Genomic DNA, 21,460 nt, shown 5'->3' with positions numbered 1-21,460 from the left:
AAATGGAGGCAGGAGGAGCAGAAGTTCAAAGTTATCGTCAGCTTCATAGAGAATTCAAGGCCGGCCTGGACTGAGACTTTGTCTTCAAAAGAAAGAAACAAACAAAAGGCTAGCATCTGGCATCAGTTAGTACAGGGCCACCACACACAGCGTCAATGAGGCCCGAGCCAAGGGAAGGTAAGCAGGAGCAGCAGCAGCTTTCCTCCCCCTTGCCAAGCAGCTTGCCTTGGTGGGCAATGGTATCATCGGGAGGAAAGAATGCAGCTTTCTAAAAGCCGCACTGAGAGCGGCAGGCCATCCATTCGATCCTTGTGATGAAACAGCCTTTATGATGACAAGGTGGTGTGCAGTGGCCCTAGGCAAGAGTGGCATTTGAGAACTAGTCTCCCTGAGGACAACTTCTCTGATGTGGAGAGCTATAGTAAGGCTGTCAGAGTGACAGAGGCGCCAGCAGGGAAGCCTGTGACAGCATGAGAGAATCCATGAGCTGGTCCCCCCTCCCAGTGCAATGACATGGCAGCTAAATACAAGGACCCTGTCCTAGGCAGTCACAGCCACTAGGAGGTGCATTAGGCTCACCACGGCCTCACCATAATGAGGGGGTGGAAAGCCCTGTTTCCAGGAAGTGCTTTCCATGTGGCTCAGGGTCTGCCTTAGAATTGTATTCAAGTTTGTGTCCCAGAGGTGGGAATGGACTGAGATGTAATAACCATACACTATCCTGCTCCCAGGGACTCACAAATTCTCTACCCCCTCAGGATGCTGACTAACATCCTGCAGCGGACACTCATCGGTTCTAGCCATGGGATCCTGGGGAGTTACATGCTAAGTGAATGAATGCTTACAGGCAAATATACCTTTGCCTCTAGATGCATTTCAAAAGGTGATTTATGCTTTTGCAAGAACTTGTAACACAGAACGACATAGTTAGGTTGCTAAGATGTGCCGGGCAGAGGGTCAGTTGATTGGAAGGCAGCTTTGTCACTCACAGTACCAGTCCTGAAGCCCTGACTTCTTCACTCAAGCCCAGATGCATGGCCTCCCACACTTTCCCACGCTGTTGGCATACAGACTTAGAAGAAGCTGTTCTCAGACTCACTGCATGGGGAGTCTGACTTCTCAGCTTCCTCCCTGGTGACTTCCCAACTTGGCTTCTGTAGGAAGAAGATCTGCTTTTCTCCCAGAGGAGGCCAAATGTCATGACAGGAAAGAAAAAAAAAAGCTGCTAGCAACAAGGGGCCCCAGAGCAAAAGCAAGGAGTAGGTTGGACCCAAGACCCTGACTAGATCCTTCTACTGGAATGGAGAGGGGGAAAACAAAGGGTTTGCTAAAGCTGATTCACTCACTCAAGAGACTTCTCATTCCAGTAGCTCTGCATGCCTTCCTTGGTTCTGTCCCCACCCCTGTACACCCCCTCACTGCTAGTTCTGAAAGTCAGTGAGTGATAGGTTAGCATGGTGTTCATCCCATGGTGTCACCTAGCAACGTGCTGTTCATAAATAGCCACAATCATCTCTTCTCCAAAAATGGCTAAAACTTCTCTTAAAGGCACCAGGCAAAACGCTTAGCTCTTTGGAGCTGGTGTGAAGTATTCCCGTCTCAGCCTTACTCCCAGCCTTCCTCTTCCTCCGCTCAAACTGACCTCCCAGTATGTTCATTGTTTACACATTTCCTCCTAGGGACCACAGCACAGCTGTTCATGTAAGTCTCCCAGTTCTTTTGCAAACTTCATTGAGCTAAAAAACAACTCGAAAGCCAAAAACAGCCCTTTCTAATCTTCACCTTTTGCACTTGAGAGGAAATCACACTAAAAGTAGTAGAATTAGAATATTAACTCTGAGAAAGAGTTGCCTCTAGGAAAGTTAAAAGTGTAATAGATGTACAGTGCTGTCAGGTGAGAGATTTCTCTTTCTATTAGAAGTTGGAATGAAGTCACTCTGAGAAGACAGAGGGCTCAAGCCTGCACACGAGGACACCATTAAGGCCCTAGGTAGCATGAGCTAGCAAAATGGTGCTGAGAAGGATCAGCCAGTGAGTTTAAAACACCACAAAGCTCCATATTTTGCACTGAGACTTCCAGAAAGAATTTTGGTCTGTGTGATAGTAGAGTGTGCTCCCTCATTTCTTATCAACTTGATATAAGCTAGTTTCATTAGGTAGGAAGAAACCTCAGTTGAGAAAATGCCTCCATCACATTGGACTGAGAGCAAGTCTGTGGAGAGTATTTTCTTGATTGATGTAAAGTCTGCAGTTTGGATGCTCAGAACCCATGTAGAAGCTTCACAGTCCTGACAGCTCACCTGTAATCCCCACACATGGGAGGAAGAGACAGTTGATGCAGGGTAAACTGGTTACCTACTTAGAATATTCAGAATTGTTGAGGCCCATGAACAGTCAGAGGCTCTGCCTAGGTAAACAAAATGGACAGAATGGACAGCCATTGAGGGGGATAACTACCATTAACTTTGGGCCTTTGCATGCAAGTATACACAGGTGTGAACGTGCGCACGTGCGCGTGTGCGCGCACGCACATACACAAACACACACACACACACACACACACACACACACACACACACACACACACACTCAGAGACCAGAAAAAAAAAAAACCCTTTAATCAGTACTCTTTGAGTACTGATTAAATATATATATATATGGATTCCTTCCTCACAGTTGTAGGGAGCTAATTTAGCCCAAGCTTAGTGGTTTTTCTGGGCATTCTCAGGTAATTATTCTGTGACTACTTGATGCTTTTCTTTCTTTCTTTCTTTCTTTCTTTCTTTCTTTCTTTCTTTTTTTTTTTTTTTTTGTTCTCTTGTATGGGACTCCAAATCCAGCACAAGGACTAGTGGGGAGATGTAGTTTCCAAGCAGGGTCTCCAAAAAGGTATTCAGCATGCAAAACTAGCCCTGGGCCTAGAGGAGCAGTTAGGTCCTTCAGTCTCCAGCACCTCTCTCCCACACAATACCAGGCATCCAGTGGTGGCACTGCCCTCTAAATGGGTATTGCCACTGATGGAAACGTATCACTGTGGGTGTTCTGATCTTAAGAGTACTGTGTCTCAATGGAGGACCAAGGGAAGAGGAAAATGTTTAATACTACGTGTTCTTTATTTTCTAAGGTGTCCCCAGGTTTGCTGAAGACATTGCAGAGCTACAGAAAAGGTTCAAACAGCTCCACGTGATGTTTTGAAATTCATCCCAACTGTAGGCTGATTGACCTGAACTGGGATAGACTGCCAGAATCCAGAAGCTTCAGCCATTTCCTTAGTGTCAAGATTCTACCTTAATGATCTCCTGATCCAGGCCCGAGACCTCAGGAACATAGTTATCTCTCCTCCTTTTGCAACTTGGTAGAAATATCTCCCACAGGACCTCCCTAAACCCACTTTATCAGATGTGTGGCATAACCTGCTGTCTTATTTGGGAGCTTCTTGCCAGTCATAAAATGGCAGTTTTCTCACACTAGAGCTTGTTTGTGTGGAAGATGATACCCAGGTGCTTACAGTACCTCTCAATGATGACCCAGGATACCCTCATAGTTTTGGTGTAAATGTGGTCCATGTTGGCAGGTCCTGGTACTGTTTTATTTATTGAGCTCTTGTCTGCTAGGGATCAGGGGGATAAACCTGAACTTGTCTCAGACAACTGAGTTTATGACTATTAAATAGCCACAGTCTTTAAGAGTCCGGTGCACATCCAGAGCTGTGAGCAGGTATGACTGCTAGCCAGAGCATCCCAGGATGGCTTTCCTGGGGAGGGGATGCGGCAACTGCTTGAAGTGCTGGTGGGAGGTGGTTAGGAGCAGCCAGTGGTGGCAGCTGTCAGGCATGGAGATCTCATGTGCCCTTGTGGTGGGAGGAAGCATGGGCTGAAAGACTTAGAGAAGGCCAGAGGAACAAGCTGCAGGGCTGAAGGCCAAGAAGGGTGCTGTGTCCTGACAGCCCCAACAAGAGGTTGTGATTTTGCCCTATGGACAATGAGAAACCACCATAGCAGATTTGAAGGTCCAGGGAATAGATTAAGGGACTAGACAAGGCACCCAGGATGAAGGATCGATAGACAGATACAGAAGTCTGTCCTGAGCTGAAGTCTTGATCTAAAGGGGTGGAACTGAGCCTTCTATTCTTACACTCTCTAGAAAGGATGTTCTCTCAGCGTGTGTTCTCTTTTGGCTAGCATGGGTATAGAATACTCATTTTTGTTTAGGAAATAGGGAGCTATTGAAAATAGTATTTCATTTTTCTATATAGGCAGGGCTTCATGTTCAAGGCATATTCACATTCAGCTTTTCATTCTGCCCTCAACAAAATTTATCATTTCAACTCACCCCTTAAAGATCCTTGCATTCACAATCTTGATCCTATTGCTATGTGTATTTCCAGGCACATCATCAAAAACCTGCAGCTGCTAAGCTCATTATGAAATCCTAGACTCTCTGAGGTTTGAGGGAACATTGGCTCTCAGTTACTACCATCCTACTTATTTTGCTGAGGCTCAAAGAGCTAGCTGAGGAAGAGCAGGGGTTCCAGTGAAGTAAAACAAGCAAAAATCCAATCGACACTCAGGCTCCCTAGTAATTACTGTATTATTTTCACGTTTGTTTTTATTTCAGTGCTTGGGATCAAATGTAGGGTCCCGTATAGTCTAGGAAGTTTTCTTCCACTGTTTATCTCAAACCTCTCAAAGGAGTATTTATTTATTATTCTCTGTGTGCATATCATGTGTATGCAGACACTGGTACTACACATGCATGTGGAGGTCAGTGACCAAATTTTTTCTTTACATGGGTTCCAGGGATCAAACTCATGACGCTACACTTGCATGACAGGTGTTTTTACCCAGTAAGCCCTATCTTGCCAACCCTCATAAAGGAGTTTAGAATTAAATGGCAACCATGTGTAGAATATGTATGCTTGTACACCTGTGTGCACATATATGGGAAGACACCAAATGAGGTTAACAGGGCATCCTCCTCTATTGCTCTTTAAATATAGTCTCTCATTGAACCTGGAGCTCAGTGATTTCTTCGATAGGCTATTCCATCCCTGCCCCTACACTGAGGTTAAAGTTGCATGTGGCTATACCTGGGTTTTGATATAGGTGTTCACTCTCAGGTCTTCATACTACAACAGCAAGTGCTCTCACCCACAGAGCTGAATGGCAATGTTAAGACTTTAATGTAGCTCAGTGTGTCCTGGTTGTGCTAACATGACAACCCAGTTGTCACGTCTGACAAGCCTATTATCTCAATCATCAAATGAAGTGTGGCTCAAAGCAATGTGTAAGACACTTCAAGATAGAAATGGCCCAGTCTCCTCATCCTGCCTCTCCAAGTGGGAACTGGCCCACACCAAGTACTTTCCTCAGCTGCCCTCCCTCAGAACTCAATACCAGGATAAAAAAAACATCCAAATGGGTGGAGTGAGCAGGTGAGTCAGAAATGTCTGCTCTGGCAGGGACCCAGGGCAGCTCTTCTGAGAGAGACTAGAAAGTTGCACATTGCCTAGAATTTAATGAACACCAGAAGCCTGTTCAATAGAGAGAGGGTGGGCCGTGCACTCAGGCAAACAAGCCAAACTCCCTAGCCTTAAAATCAGTCTTAAAACTCCTATGATCAGCTAGGGATGTAGCACAATGGCTAGAGTACTTGCTAAGCATGCACAAGACCCTGTTCTTGATTCCTAACACTATATAAAACTAGGCTTAGTGGTGTATGCCTGTAATCCCAGAAATCACGAAGCCAAAGGAGCAGTGTAAAGTTATTCTCAGTTGTATGGTGAGTTCAAGGGCAGCCCAGGTATGTGGGATCCTGTCTCAACAAAAACAAAAACTGGCTTGGGAAAGTCAGTCAAGTGCCTGTATTGAAAACACAAGGACCTGAGTTCATATCCCCAGAACCCACATAAAAAAGCAGGGGTGGTGTGGTGAGCAGATGGAGTTCTCAACTTGGCTAGGTCAGGGACCCCAATGCTTCAGACCCCTGGGAATGGTTAGGCCTTCTCCAGAAGAGGCTCAGAAGAATAGCAAAGCCTTTCCCTGGTCCTAGTATGGATGTGGACACTGTGTGTAGAAACTGCCAAGCACAGCCTCCCCTCCCAGAGGACTGCAGCCTGAGGCTGCTCCCTCTTCGACCTCCTGAGATGAGCTAGCCCAGATCCTCCCCTAGCTACTGGCTCTAACAAACTGGCTGAGTTTTCCTACTGCTGCTGGTATACCAGCTTTAGCATGCAGGGCCTAACCAATTCAAGCTTTTGAGTGCACATGCCCGTTATTTCTTCACTCCATGTTACCTCAGTTTGGTCAGTTTCTAAGCTGTGCAGGTAACAGCAGAACACTCCTGTAAACCTTGGTAGGGGGAAACAGATTACTGAGGGTGGATTCTGGAACCTCACTGGCCAGGAAGCCTAACAGAATCTCTGAGGTTCAGGGTCATGGAATGATCCTGCCTAAATAAATAAATAAGTAAATAAATAAATAAATGCAGATTCCCATCAAAGACATGTGTCAACCCTGAGTTATCTACATGTATGCATGAACAGCCACACACATGTGTACACATACCTACACACACACACAATTTTAAAAAGAAATCTTTAAAAGCCTAGGCAGTGAGTGCTTTGTGGGCTGTAGAGTCTGCCACAGCTACTCAGAACTACTCCGTGGTGGATGCACAATGCAGAGCATCCTACAAACACAAACACACATTTTATAATGCCAACTTTACAGACATTGACATTTGAATTCTAAGTCATCTTCATGTCATAAACTCATCGTTTTTCAACCACACTAACATGTAAAAACCTTAGAGTGCAGGCAGAATGGAAGCAGGTGAGCTAGCCTTGGCTCACAGGGCTGTAAAGAAAGATGGCCGGTCTGGTTGTCTGCTGGGAACTGGAAACATCGGTTCTGTGCTCGGGAAAACGAGCCACCTACCATTGCAGCAATGGTGCCACCTGTGTTCTGTGGCTGATGGCCTCAAGCCGGTAGTATTTCCCCCAGTGTGTGCTGAGTAGGGGCTCAGTCAGTAAAGCACTTGCCTTGGATGCAAGGGATCTAGGTTTACCTTTATATCCCGTGTGTTTGTTGTTTGTTTTTTAAGTGTGCTGTAATGTGCTTGCTCCATGGCAGCCGGCCTAGCTTACATGTCCACTTCCAAAACAGTGACAGCCTTATCCCCTCCCCCCAAAAAAACATATTTTTGGATGATGCCTCAGGAATGATGCCCAAGGTTGACCTCTGGCTTCCTCATGCAGGAGCATATGCACCTGCACACATATGAGCATGTACACCCATGCACATCTGTGAATGTACACACACACACACACACACACACACACACACACACACACACACACACTTGCACCTATTTTCTCCTCTGGTTCTCAATCTTCCTGTCTGTGCTTCCTTTCTCTGATCCCCACCCCCATCCTCCCACACTTGCAGTTTCCAGTTGTATGTAGAAAGGTGTGAAATGGGAAGCAAGCACTTTTCTGTTCCATTCATTCATACAAAAACTGCATGAACTACTTTATTAGTGAAATATTGTTATTTACCTATGCATTGGCTTTAATACATGGAGGTGAACCATGAGGAGAAAGAGACAAGAAACTGAACTCTATGGACCATTATTTGCAAACAGGATGGTTACGTCAGTTTCTCTAAAGACAGCACTCAGTAGATGGCTAGAAAGCCCAGTCTCCCACATCATGAATGAACAAAAGAAATAAAAGGACATGACCGCTCCTAGGTATGGTGGAGATTTATTGCAGATATGAGGGAATATGGAGATTTATTGTAGATATGAGGGAATAAATAGCCAGAGGCAGAGAAAGGGACAACTGGAAGAGTCCTGAGTAGACATGACCAACAGACTGAGCTGGGCCATGTGTATGTGGGGGATAGGCAGGAGCCAAGAGGTCAAAATGTAAACAGGACCAGTGTAGCCAAAATGGCTGGATTATACAAAGAGCAGTTGTGGGGAGGGCAGCCCAGCCCCTGGGGGTAAAGTTTAGGGTAGGGGGCAGGGTGTGCCAGCCAGCATCTGCTTTGATGTTAAAAGGCACCTCTACCTGTTTCGGGTTGAGACCCAACACACCATATGCTTACTTTCCAGTTTACTTGAGTCTAATCTGAAATTCTCATCTGCTTTCCTTACTTTCTTTGGCCTTATTAAGCTACTCCTTCTTGGATTTATTGCTTTGGTGTTTCAGTTTGGGCTCAATTTTACTTTCTTCTTTTAAAAACCAAATGTTAAAGGTACAAATTTTCTTAAGTACTGCTTTGGCTATACATGTTTCGATATTTGGTATCTGTTATTGTTGTTTAAATAATCCTAACTTCAGCTGGGTAGTGGTAGTGGCACAGGCCTTTAATCCTAGCACTCAGGAGGCAGAGGCAGGTAGCTCTCTGTTAAATTCAAGGCCAGGCTACAAAGCAAGTTCCAGGACAGTCTGGGCTGTTATTGAGAGAAACTGTCTCAAAAAAACAAAAATAATTAACTTCTTCCAAAATTTTACTATTTGCTTCGTGTTTATGTATGTATGTATGTATGCATAGGCATCTATATGGAGGTCCGAGGACAACCTGTCCTTCTACCACATGGGGCCTGGGTATAGAACTCAGATCCTTAGGCTTGGAGGTAAATGAACTAACCCTTAGTCCTTGAACAACTGTCATGTCCATAGTGCTAATCTTAAATTTTTATTATAGGTCTAATTTATTACTTTTGCAGTGTTCTTAAGGTTTCTTGTGTGTGTGCATGCATGTGTGTTCCTGTGTGGGTGCACAAGTACCACAGTTTGAGTACGGAGGTCAGAGGTTAGGTGTCTGTCTCCACTTCCACCTTGAGACAGGATCTCTTTGTTGTTATTTCTAGTGTTTATGCCAGGCTGGCTGGCTCATGAGCTCTCAGGGATTCCCCTGATTCAACCTCCCATTCTCCTAGAGTCCTGGAATTATAGGTACATGCTACCATGTCTGGCTTTACAGATCAAATGAGTCAGCACCCACAAGGCCTTTAATATTTCTTAAACATTTGAGATGTGTCTATAACCTAGCCTTTTGAAATTTATTTTATTGCCCAATATCATCATTTTCGTAATTTTTTTGTTTGAAAATAAAGTATGCTTCATATTTTTAAATGTTTTTATGTGTATCTTTTGCCTGCACGTATGTATATGCACCATGTGTGTACGGTGTCTGCAAAGACCAAAAGACGATGTCAGTTCCCTTAAAACTGGAGTTACAGGCAGTTGTGAGCTGCCATGTAGGTTCTGGGAACTGAACCCAGGTCCTCTGCAAGATCAGCAAGCACTCTCAACCACTGCGCCACCTCTCCGGTGCCATATTTTATAATTTGAGATACAGTGTGTATTCACTATGGACAGGTTTATTTTGGCTCAAGAGCTCAAGGATACCATTCATCTTTGTATAGAAGTCACAGCCCCAGGAGCTTGTGGCAGCTGACCACACTTTCTCTGCATCAGGAAGTAGAGGATGAATAAACGTTGGCTGGCGCGATTAGTTGGCTTTCCCCGTTTACAGTCTGGGACGACAGACAATGGAATGGTGCTACTCAGTTAGGGTGGGTCTTCCCACCTCAGTTACTCTAACCTAGGTAGCTCTTCACAGATACTCCAAAGGTTTTGTTTCCACGGAGATTCTAGATCCTCTCAGTCTAGATGGTAAATCTGGCAATCAAGATTAACCAGCAAGCAGGGGACAAATGAAAAGCCTAAGAAAAGAACCATTCACTGGAAGAAAGGGGTTTCAGATCTTCAGGAGACAAGTCTCTATGATCTTATGTAGGCCAGACCAATAGATTAGTTGTTGGGTGCCTGCTTATTGTGCTCAAGACAGTGAGCTCATTCTCAGAAACAAACTTTAACAACCTTCTCCCTCCAGAGGGAAAACGACTTTAATCAATTGCAGATCAAGCTGCAGGAAGTAATGGATGAGTGCCCACATTTGCTAAGCACAATAGACTTGAGGTTGCACGATGACCAGGAAGCAAACAGAGGCCTCTTTGTTAGCTCCTAAGGCATTGCACAAACATGGTACAGAGGCTCACCCTGACTTTCTACTGTCACCTTCGAAACATTCAAAGCACAATTCTTTTAGTGGCATTAATACTGAAGTCAGGAAGGATTTAGTTTTATTTATGTGTGTGTGCCTATATGGATTTATGTGTACCACATGCGTACAGGTGCCGGCACAGGCCAGAAGAGGGTGTCAGATCCTCTGGAACTGTAGTAAGAGAAAGTTGTGTGTTGTCTGATGTGGGTGCTGGGAAACAAAACCAGACCCTCTGTTAAGAGTAGCTAGTGCTCTTAACCCCTGGATCCATCTCTCCAACCCTGTACAGACTTCCCTCTGAAACCTTAATATTGCCTCAGTGTCACTGTCGACAAGGCAGAGGTGAAAAGAACGGAAGAAGCACTTACGTAAGTGGAGGGAAAACAACAGCAACAAAACGGTAACACCTGAACCTAGAATGCGATGGGAGTGGTGCACACCAGAGGCTGTACTGATGGGAGCTGTGCACACCCGAGCCTTATTCTGAGATGGGAGCTGTGCACACTTGAGCCTTACACCACTCCCATCTCAGTGCAAGGCTCAGGGTGATGACTAGGCCAACTGGATGGTAGCAGTGCAGCGGTCCATCGAGGCAGAGAAGAGCATGAACAAAGGTCTGAGGGATGAGGGCAATCACTGAGAACTGGAGCATCCTCAACTCTCTGGAAGAGACACACTTGGGTAATTCAGCATCTGGTTTAATGGAAGGTTGTTATGATGCAACTCAATGGCCTTGCAGAAATCTCTACATTTCCTTGACCTGTTACATGAAGTATACTTGTCTAAAGAGGGCCTTACATCCCTGGGTCCTGAGTCAATCTGATTACTTCCTCAGCATCTCCTTAAGTAACTGGTCTTAAACTCCATTTTCTCCTTGCAAGAACATCATTATCATTTGTTAACATAAATTGCTTTCATACTTTAACAAGATCTAGATACTTTAACAAGATCTACTAACTAGCAGGAAGCTCATGAATTTAAATTTTAAGGCAGAGTAAAAACACTGACTCCCCACAAAAGGCCTTCTTGGTATGAACTGACATTGCCTGAAAAAGCCACATCCCTGTCAGACTCTACAACTGACCAGAGAACTTTGTCATTACGGAGACTTGTAATTTTGGGCTATCCTGAATTCCTTCAGTAACTTTATCATGCCTCCTCTGTATCAGGTAAAACCTTTGGAATATGTATTAATTTAGCAGATTATTCTACCCTGAAGCTAAAAAATGCTACCAGATAGCATCTGAGACCTTTAGCAATGGTTTCCTCCTGCTACAACTCATGTGTTCAAAGTCTCCACCAGTGTATGTGGGGACTGCATTTATGGCTGAACTTTTGTTCTGTAATTTTCACAGGAGGAGGTGTCATTCAGGGTAACCGGAATCCATGCTCCTAGGCTATGTTCACCCAGACTTGGCCAAGATAAATCTCTCCTTTTCCTTTTGGCACAAGAGCTGTGTTCTGCATTGCTGTGGTCTTTCTTAGAAGAACAGAGAGGAGGGCTGTGTACGTGTGTACGTATGTACACACACACACACACACACACACACACACACACACGCACACACACACACACACACACACACACACACACACGCACACGCACACTGTTAAAATTCCTTTTTATAAAGTCTTCCTCTACAGACTAAGTTGGAAAATATTTTTAGAGCAGGAAAAGGTAGGGAAGAAAGTATGGAGGACACAAAGATCTAAGACACAACAAACCTTAAAAAAAATCGTATTGATGGTTCCAATCTGACAATATGAGTTAATAAGTAATAGAAATAGTTAAACCAACTTCAACTGATCCTGTCCTTTCTTCCCACTCATGCATAGCCTCTTAACTGTTAAAAACTGCTTCCTTAGTACACCAGCAACTCTGAGGGAAGAGGGACAGTAACCTTGCCATGTTTCAGAAGTAATCCCATCCCTCCCACCAACTCTACTCTGGTTCCAAGGACAGACTTGTGGGAAAGCGAACAGAAATGGCCCACCATTCTTTGAGGAGTGATTCGGGACTCACTGGAGATCACTGTTTTTCTTCAGCCTTCAAGGGGAAGTATCTGCCATTGCTCTGGTGAAAAAGAATCCCTCTAGGGAAATGTCACCAGTGAGTAATTCCACACTAGACTATGTCTAGCTTTTAAAGTGAGGGTCAGCCAAAGTGCCAGGCCTCAAGGATTCACCCGAGCTCCACTGCAATTCCATGTTCCCACTTTTCTGGGACTCTCCATGCCTCAGTAAGAGGGCTGAACAGTAGTTCAGGAATAAAGGGGAATAGAAAAAATAACTCCCTCATGATCTAATTCTAGAGTGAATACTTATTTCATATGACCCTTCTAATCCTATGAAGTGTGACTGAACCTGTCACAGACAGACAACTGCACCAGGACTCTAGTCAGAGACAAGGGTTCAGACCATGGTGTTCGCTCACTGGACCTCAGGAGCACTTCTTAACCTCCAGAGTCTCCTCTTAGGAAAAAGGACCCATACATTATAGTTAAGTAAGGATTAGAAGTGACCAGGTATAGGATACTTCATGGAACAATAACGTTCTAGTTATTCATGTTAGACAAATGGAGTTTTGAACCATCATTTATTTCAAGGATCTAAAAACTCAGATCTCAGAACAGTTAATTGTAACTAAATTCACTCCAACTATCAGACATTCACAGATTTTTAATCATTTATGTGCATGTGTCTGTATGAATGTATGCCACGCGCCCGTGTGTGTGTGTGTGTGTGTGTGTGTGTGTGTGTGTGTGTCTCCCCACCATAATGAGAGAGTGCATCAGATCCCCTAGAACTGGAATTACATGTCATTGTGAACAGCCTGACGTGGATGCTGAGAACCACTCAGGTCACCTGAAAGGGTAGCAAGCACCTTGAATCCCTGAGCCATCTCTCCAGCTATCTGGTTGTTTCTTCATTCTTCAAATGACTACAACTATAACACAATAACCTAAAAGCATTATTTTGGTGATATTATCACAACTGATACTGTCCTAACAGTCCCACCTTGTTTTTGACGTAATACAAAGGCAAGTGGTGTACACACACACGCACACACACACACACACACACACAGAGTTTGTAGCTTGTTAAACATCTGCCTCACATCTTTAAGGTAGCTAGTAACTGCAGCATGGGTACAAACCAGTAACTACGTAAATTAACAACAATTCTCTGGATTGAGGGTGATGTCATGAAGTCGAACCGTAGGGGAACTTTCAGTTAGAGAATATGACTGAAGAATGAAACCACATTTTAGATGGAAGCGCTTACTCCTCCTGCTTTCTTCTCTAGCGATTACCATCTTACACAGCATATGCTCTGAAGAAGTAAGAAAAAGCCCTTTTAAATTTCATGATAGGTTTAATTAGGTAATTCCAGGAGAGGGGAGATCACTGAAACAAATCGTCTACCATCTGAGAAGTCCAATTACATGGTATGATGGAACAAAAGCACTTACAAACTCATATGTGCATATTTACATTATATACTCACAACTCTCAAGCTAGGTGACTCTATGTGGGGAGATGCATTAGGACAGCAGTTAAACAGGCTTTCACTGCTCACTAGAAAGGATGCAGCTAGGCTCCTAGTGGGGGTAATATACACGTGAGGCACTTCTGAGGTCAAGGAAATAGAAAGCAAAACATCCTACACACTGGAAATGTTCACACAAAAACTTGTGTATCTTTAATACAAAGGCTTTCGACTAGATTATTCTTGAAATTTTTCAATCACTAGCAACTTTTTCAATACTAGCTTCTGGGACAATGGGCAACGTTAGTATACCAAAGCAACCAAAAGGTTGCTAACCGTCAGGCTGCTAGGCTACGAGTACCTTGACGCCCCTTGTAATTCTCCTTCCCTCCCCGCCCACTTTTTGGTTTGTATAAATCATCTCTGTCAGTGTGTGAAAGTTCTTAATATTTTTAGTTTGACTCACCATAAAACACACATGGCCCTCATATCATTTATAGCAACTTTCTAGTGTTCCCCCTAATACTTAGAAATGTGATTCTGGAAGCCCAGTCAAGAGTAAGAGCAACATTTTAGTGATGAATTGATTTTATCTGTTAACTAAAGTTCTCCAAGTTATTTTTCAGAAAAAACGATTACACTTGCTCAATGCACTGTTGGGCTACAATTAAAATTACTTTAAAAACACATTAATCGAAGTTACACATTCCAAATATAATCAGACATTCAATTTCAACAGAAGCAAGACCCATAAAACTCTTTCTATTGCCCATTTAGAGGAAAATACATGTTTTCTGCACGCTGAAGACTGACAGAGTATTGAGAAATACCTGTGTGCCGCTTCATTAAGGGGACAGGGAGAGAAGAGGAGAGCAAGACTCACCCAAGGACTCAGATGGCACTATACACATGAATTCAAAGTGCATTTGTATCATTTCAGAAGCTCATTTTAGGCACTGCTGAATAACCAATGAAAATAGGTAGTTTCAAGTTTTTCCCTTTAAATTTTAAGCCCTGTCTTATCATCACCATCTACTTAAAAACACACACACTCTCTGGAATTGTCATGATAAAATACAGGCAATTATGTTTATTTTTTAAAAATTCTCCCTGACTGGCACTGGGAAGAAAATAGGAATACCATTTTGGTAATGGCTTCTCAGTTAAAGGAACTGGTTGTATAAATGATTCGGTACATACATAAGTTTGACTGCCAGTTCCAAGTTTCAATAAATATTTTAAAACAGGATATGTAAGAAAAAAAAGTGCTTAAAATCTTCCAGCAACCAAAAAATGCATTTGAGGAAAGATTTATTTACATTCCTTTGAGCTGTTCCTTACCCCTGGTTTCTCTGGTAGGCAGTGGGCCACCCTCTGAACAGCCCTTTACTGGGCAGACACAATTTCCATCTCTCGGCGCTGGTCTAAAATCATCCAGCAGGTGGCACTGGAACTCCGCAAGTGTTCCTGCTCAACAAATCAAAGGCTTCCCTTAAGCCACAAGAATCACTGGAGAACTACTGACTGAGCAAACAAGCCCACCAGGCGGAATTCTTTCTGGTCATGCCATTCTGATGATTTTCAATATTTACTTGTACTCTAATAGTTTTGTTGAGCCATCTGCTTAAACTTTAGACACAAGAGGGTTTTGAAGGAAACGCCCAATGGCAATGCCCAATCTGTACAGCGAATGAGAAATCATTCCCAAATCCACCTCTACATGCTTGGGAATCGGATTAAACTGTCCAATAGATTCACATAGGGACTCAATATCGTCAGCTACTTTTCTGGACTGATTTGAATTCGTATATACTAATTACAAAAATCCAAGGTGGAAAAAAAAACCAATTTCATTACCATAGTTTTTAATGAAGAGAAATGTTTAAAACTGTAAAGAAAAAATGGGAACAGGATGGCAAAATCTTAGCAGCAAAGTGGTTAAACAAACTGAAAATATTAATGCACAAACATTAAAATATTAAAGCATGTATGCTGCGTATAAAATACAGTAGAGAACCAGGAGATGCACTGTAGTGACTAGTGCTTAACAGAAAAATGATTAATTTTGTTCTTCCCAGAAGTATATACACAGTTCATTTCCACGGCATTTCCTACATAGCCAGCAAGTTATTTTCTTCAGTTATTCACACCTTCCTCCAACCTGAATTATAAACTCCATACTTACAAATATGAATATTCATTCAGAAGGAAAACCTGTATTTCTATTTCAACAATAAAAAGGAATTTTGAAAGTTAACAGTCTGCTCTAGGAAACCAAGTTTATCTGAAAATGTCAGGGATGAAGATCATCTGTGTAGCAGCTTCCAAATATAGAAACAGTAAAAATAAGACTTAAAATTGCTGCTACAGTGTCCGATTTTGGATTTAGTTCATCCAATTGATTTTTAGTACAAAACTAGAAATAACCTCTTCTTCATAACATCTATAGTTATCAATATATTTTTCTTCTTTTCAATGTGAAATAATACTTCAAGATGATCTATATACATAATGTTGTCAGTTCAAGCTGTCATATAAATATAAATGCTTTCTTAAAAAAAAAGTATCTTACAGACAGAGAGTGTTATATATACATTGCTCAGTTTGATCTGGGGCAAAAGAAGACAGCTAACACAAGCTGAAGCGTGACACAAAAGTAACGGTACAGAAACGACACTGAAAACCTGCGTGATTTTCTATCACATCAGAAACTTTAAGCAGAGGGAAAAAAAGGCACACTGCTCAAGTGTCAAGGGAGTATTTTCAAAGAATCCCTCAGATGGTTAGAATTTTAATGTAACATTTAAAAAAAAAAGATAATTTGATCCCAAAACACTTTTAAATGGTTTGTTTAAACATACCATACCATTCTGTAAATCAAACATCCCATAATACAAATGCTCTTCAACAGGATGTGATGAACAAGATCTTCCATTCACAATGGCAGGTTAAATACTTTCCTGGGAGAGTTCTGCATACATTTTAATGCAAAGTAACTTTGCTCCTGGCTAGCTGAAATAAAATGCAGCTGAAAAATATTATTGTTATGTGAGTAATAATAAGCACAGAGGATTAAGCTTAAAAAAAAAAAATCAGTGAAACAGCTGTGTACATTCCGGTTTAGCAGAATGATAAATGGAGACTCAAGAAGAAACTGCTACACACTAACTATCCAGTTAATGCTCCTGCCTTGTAAAACCTTTATGAACTCAGTTAAGTTTTTTTGAAGGAGGAAACTCTGAAAGAAAACAACTTGCTGGTTGAACACCACAAAAACAACTAGAAACCCTCACTTTCTCTTCTATATTTACTCAGTCTCTTGATATAAAAATAAGTGTTATGTTTCCATCAGAACATTAGACAATTACATCTGTGCTTAAAAAAAAAGTTGGTCACTCAAGGCTATTAGAGTATTTTAAAGAGTTTAGAGTTCCAGAATGTACAGATAATAACTCAATATAAATTGCAGCCAAAGAAAAATGAGGATGAACATATCAAATCTTTCACATGGATACAAACGTTATTAACTAGATGAGTTAAATACTCAAAATACATGGAATGTGGTGGTAGATATATGCACATCTACCTCAGAACTAGGAAGGGCAAGAAAAGTTTAATATGTCGTAGTTCGTACCTTACATTTAGTTAAATATAAACATTTGTTATTTATACATAAAACTGCTTTCAAAAAACAACTAATAAATGATTTAGTTGTATTTGTTTTCTCTTTTAATTTCCAAGTATTAACTTTTCTGTACTGAAATCAACTGTCTCTTAGTGCACTTTTTAGTTAATGTCCTAAAAAATTTATCTTTAAAAAGTCCCGTCACCTAGTGCATAAATATAAAAATGCCAAAATTAATCCCTTTTAGTTGGATCATAATCTATGTTGACCTGTTGTAGTCAATAACCAGAAATGACTTTCTTCTGCAAATGCTCTATGATCTGTCCCAGAACATGCCATGCACTCAGGGAAACATCGGCACGGCTAGGATCTGTAAATCACAAGAACTGACGAGTTCTGCTTCCTCCAAGCATGGCCTCAATGATACCAGGCAAGATTCCATACTCCTTGCCAACAGCTTCCACAAATCCAAGTTAGCTAATTCCTGGAGATGAAGATTTTAAGCTCATGTTGGCCCTGGCCTGCTTCACCCAGCAGCCTTATGTTTCCCACCACAGCACCCACATGCCTCCCCACAGCGATGGCACATTCTCAAAGGGACGTAGCAGCACATACATGGTACAATGAAGGACAGCGCTACCAGGGCTAACCATCTTAGGCAGAACTTGTCATCACTAGTGTCACATGAACAAGGGTCAGAAAAGTCTCCCTCTGAGTCTGACATACAATGATAGAGCATGCTCTCTGCACAGAGCATGCAACTAACTTGATATATGCATCTTTTAACAGGATCTGGAGCATCCTGGCATTTTCCCCTGCCATTTTCTTCATGATTAAACCTTTCCTGGCAGTACACGCAGCGAGAACGTTCCCCATCCTCTTTTCTTCGTTTCGACTTAAATTTTAACGAGGGAGGCTGTGTCTTAAATACCACAGAGTCTTTCAGGGAACTTAACTTAGTTTCATCTCCACAGTGGTAGAGATAGTCTGATTTTTTACTGTCTTGTTTAGAAAATGGAATATTGGAGTCAGTATCATCTCTCTCCAAGTCATTTTTCCACATGTCTGGATGTCTGTAGTCTGCATACCGACGTATTAAGATATCTCGAGGATTTATTCTGACAATCTCATCCTCATCTTGAAAGCTGACGTGTCTGATTGACTTCAAAGGGACCTAGACAAGATAAAAATTGCAGAAAGGACTATGACAGTTAATTTTATGTCAATTTCATGGAGCGACCCTATCTAGGGATTCATTCACAGAGCTCGGTGAAAAAGTTTTGGATGAGATCAACACTTCAGCTGGTGGACCATATCCAATCAGATAATACCTAAAACTAAAACTATCTCTCTGGCACGGCAAGCAGGGAGCCTTTGTACTCAGGCTCCAGTTTTCTTCCATCTCCAACCCAATGGCTTATCTGTAGATTTTGGGTTATTATTTCTCTCCTGTACTGGAGATTGAGCCTAGGATCTTGTGCCTGCTAGGCAAGCACTCTACCATTGAGTTACACTAACTAGTTCTTTGCACTTTGTATCTTGTTACAGGACCTCACTAAGCTATCTAGGCTGGTCTTATATTCTCATTCCTCTTGCCTCAGCCTCTTGAGTAGCTGGTCTTATAGGTCTGTGCCATAAGACCTGGACTAGATTTTGGATTTATATTCCGTTATTGTATAAGTAAATTCATTACATGATCCACTTACTGGTTCTATTTTACAGATTTTTTTTTTTTTTTTTTAAGTTTCAAAAAGCTGGTTGCCATTGTAGTAACTTTAAAAACACAGAAACAGGTAATGATTCCTGACTAGAAATGTTTTCTGACACATGTCAGAGCCTCAGAAACTACTAGTAAAAATACAGCCTATAAGGTCCTGCTGGTGAGGACTAGGACAGAAACAAGAATGCGCTACTGGACACTGGGAGAAAGAAAATAAATGTAAGTGACGAGATCAATCGGTTTGGTACACTTGGAAGGTGGAACTTGGAAGTAACAATACTTGCAAGCAGAAGTGCTGAAAAGTGTGGGTGTGCACGGTTGTGCTTGCACACAATGATAAAGGATTTCCTAAGCAAAGTGAAACTAAAACTGGATAATTCTCAAGTGTATTTTTATTGCAAACCATGGGGAAGTGGAGAGGATACCGGGCACATGGCTGGATAAAGCAAAATGCTGCCAACATGGACTAAAGCAGGTAGTGCAGGATGAAGACAGAAGGTCTCATCTCTGGGTCTCTGCAAAACAGGCCAAGAGCACTGTGTGGCTATAGGCATACTCCATCCTTGCAGTAAAGAAGCTGACTCTGGAGGTTGGGCTGAGATGTGTTCCCACAGTTTAAGAGCGAAGGCTAGTCTTTTATTGCAGCAGACCATGCTACGGTATTCTAGGACCCTGACAGCAATGCTGATACTGGGGTCAGGATGAAGCCGGGAGGACCACCAACTCAAGAGGGCAAGAAGAGACAAACACAAAACCAAAGATGATTAATTCCAAGTCCTAAAATGGAATGAAATGCTTCTTATTAGGGTTTGGACTCCCTTAGGATGAACTATGACATCTTCATTTCAGTTTCTCAATTCTGTAATGGGACTGACTGTCTATTTTCTACTCTATACTTTTCCTAACATTGTATTCTAGAAGCTATCTTCTGTCTGGTTCCACAGAGAGGAATTTTGTCTCAAGATGAATCATTTCCCAGGGGTTATCTATACTTTGTTGAAATGATAGTTTAAAACTTGGGAATTAGAGTACATGTTGGAGTGGGACAAGCTTTCTGGACCCCTGGATGCAGGTGCTATTATTACTCTCTATGTGAGAAGGGCATATGAAGGCCAGAGTATAAAGTGAAGGAAGCAGTGCATAAATTAACAACATGAGTTCCTGTTTTGTCCTATTCTGAGGATGCAGAGTTAAAAGCCACTCAGGCTGAATAGAGCGCAGCAGATACATCCTGAGTAAGTCTCATGTACATTTCACTCAAGGGGAAATTAGACTTGGATGCTGAGCTGAGCTGCTGCATTTCAGACCAAGAGACAAATGACCATTACTTACCCTATTTTGGGACTTTAGGCTCCCACACTCCTTAGATATTTGCCTCTGTACATATTCCATACTTCGGCTCTGAATGTCCAGGCCTTGCTGACTGAATGGCATCTAAAATTCCAAAAATTTCTATTTTAAGTGACAGCAGTATAAATTTCTTACTTTAAACAAAACCAAGTACAACATACATTTCAAGCCTTTACACCTGATAGGTTGTAAAATCATGCCTAACCATCCTCTTCACCACTGCACACACCAAAACCCCATTTTGATAAAAAGCAGAATCAGGCTAGAGAGATAGCTTAGCAGTTAAGAATACTTGCTACTCTTACAGAGGACTTAGATTTGGTTCCCAGCACCCACACGATGGTTCAAAGCCATTTGTAACTCAGCTCCAGGCGATTCAAGCTGTTTTCTGGCCTCCACAGGAACCACACATGTATGTTTGCTGTGCATGTATGTTGTGCATCACATATGCAGGTAAAACATTCATACACACAAAATAAATCTTAAAAAAAAAAAAAAGGAAAGAAAAGCAGAATCACTTCCTCCCCATTTTACTCTAGGAAAGAATTTTCTGTTGTTGTAAAATGCATTTAAAATCCAATTTAGCAAGTAACATCTTGCACCAAACACCGCCCCCCCCCCCAAAAAAAAACCCATCAGGACCATCAATAAAACCAAACAACACAGAAGACAGATATGGCGACCCATGCCTGTGATCTCAGCACTTTGGAGGTGAGAAAGGAAGATCACTAGAGCTTAAGGATAACCTGGACTAGAAAATTACAGTTCTAGTCTAGCCTGGGCCACAAAGTAAAATCCCGTCAAAACAACAAAAATGGAAGTGGCAAGGCACAATACTCACAATGGTTTTTTTGGAGTGATAAAAATATTATAGAACTGAGTAGAAGTGACCGCACAATCTTGTAAATATATTAAAACCAAACTTAAATACATTAACAAGAGAGATTTTATGATATATGAATTACGTTTTTTTAAAAATGAGCGCAATGTCCTGATAAGATTTCTTAGCTTGAGTTGTAAAGAACATGAAAACTCAATAGATTGTGGTCAAAATTTTACCAGTTTACTTTTTAGAATTTTATAGTAAAATTAAATAGACATAAAAAGTAAAGGATATGAAGAACTTCCATGTTAATCATCAGTATTTCAGTCATTCTGTATTCTTTTTATTGTTTTACTGAAACATTCTGATCTAAA

The 21,460-nt window shown here is 41.9% G+C and overlaps 1 protein-coding gene across 1 annotated transcript in view; it reads right to left on the bottom strand.

Annotated features, from left to right (window-relative positions):
* Positions 1–13,434: 13,434 nt before the first annotated feature.
* The window catches only part of Spred1 (sprouty related EVH1 domain containing 1), a 76,326-nt gene continuing 68,300 nt past the window's right edge, over positions 13,435–21,460 (bottom strand). The window contains exons 6-7 of the mRNA XM_036184529.1: positions 20,246–20,347; positions 13,435–18,367 (exon numbers count right to left, since the gene is read on the bottom strand). Coding sequence (XP_036040422.1) covers positions 17,720–18,367; positions 20,246–20,347 — 750 coding nt within the window. The 3' untranslated portion in view covers positions 13,435–17,719. The remainder of the gene's footprint in view (positions 18,368–20,245; positions 20,348–21,460) is intronic.

Source organism: Onychomys torridus, chromosome 4, assembly GCF_903995425.1.
Source record: "Onychomys torridus chromosome 4, mOncTor1.1, whole genome shotgun sequence".
Classification (NCBI taxonomy): Eukaryota; Metazoa; Chordata; class Mammalia; order Rodentia; family Cricetidae; genus Onychomys; species Onychomys torridus.
The sequence above is the reverse complement of the archived record's forward strand: the minus strand, read 5'-3'. Positions and strand labels throughout refer to the sequence as shown.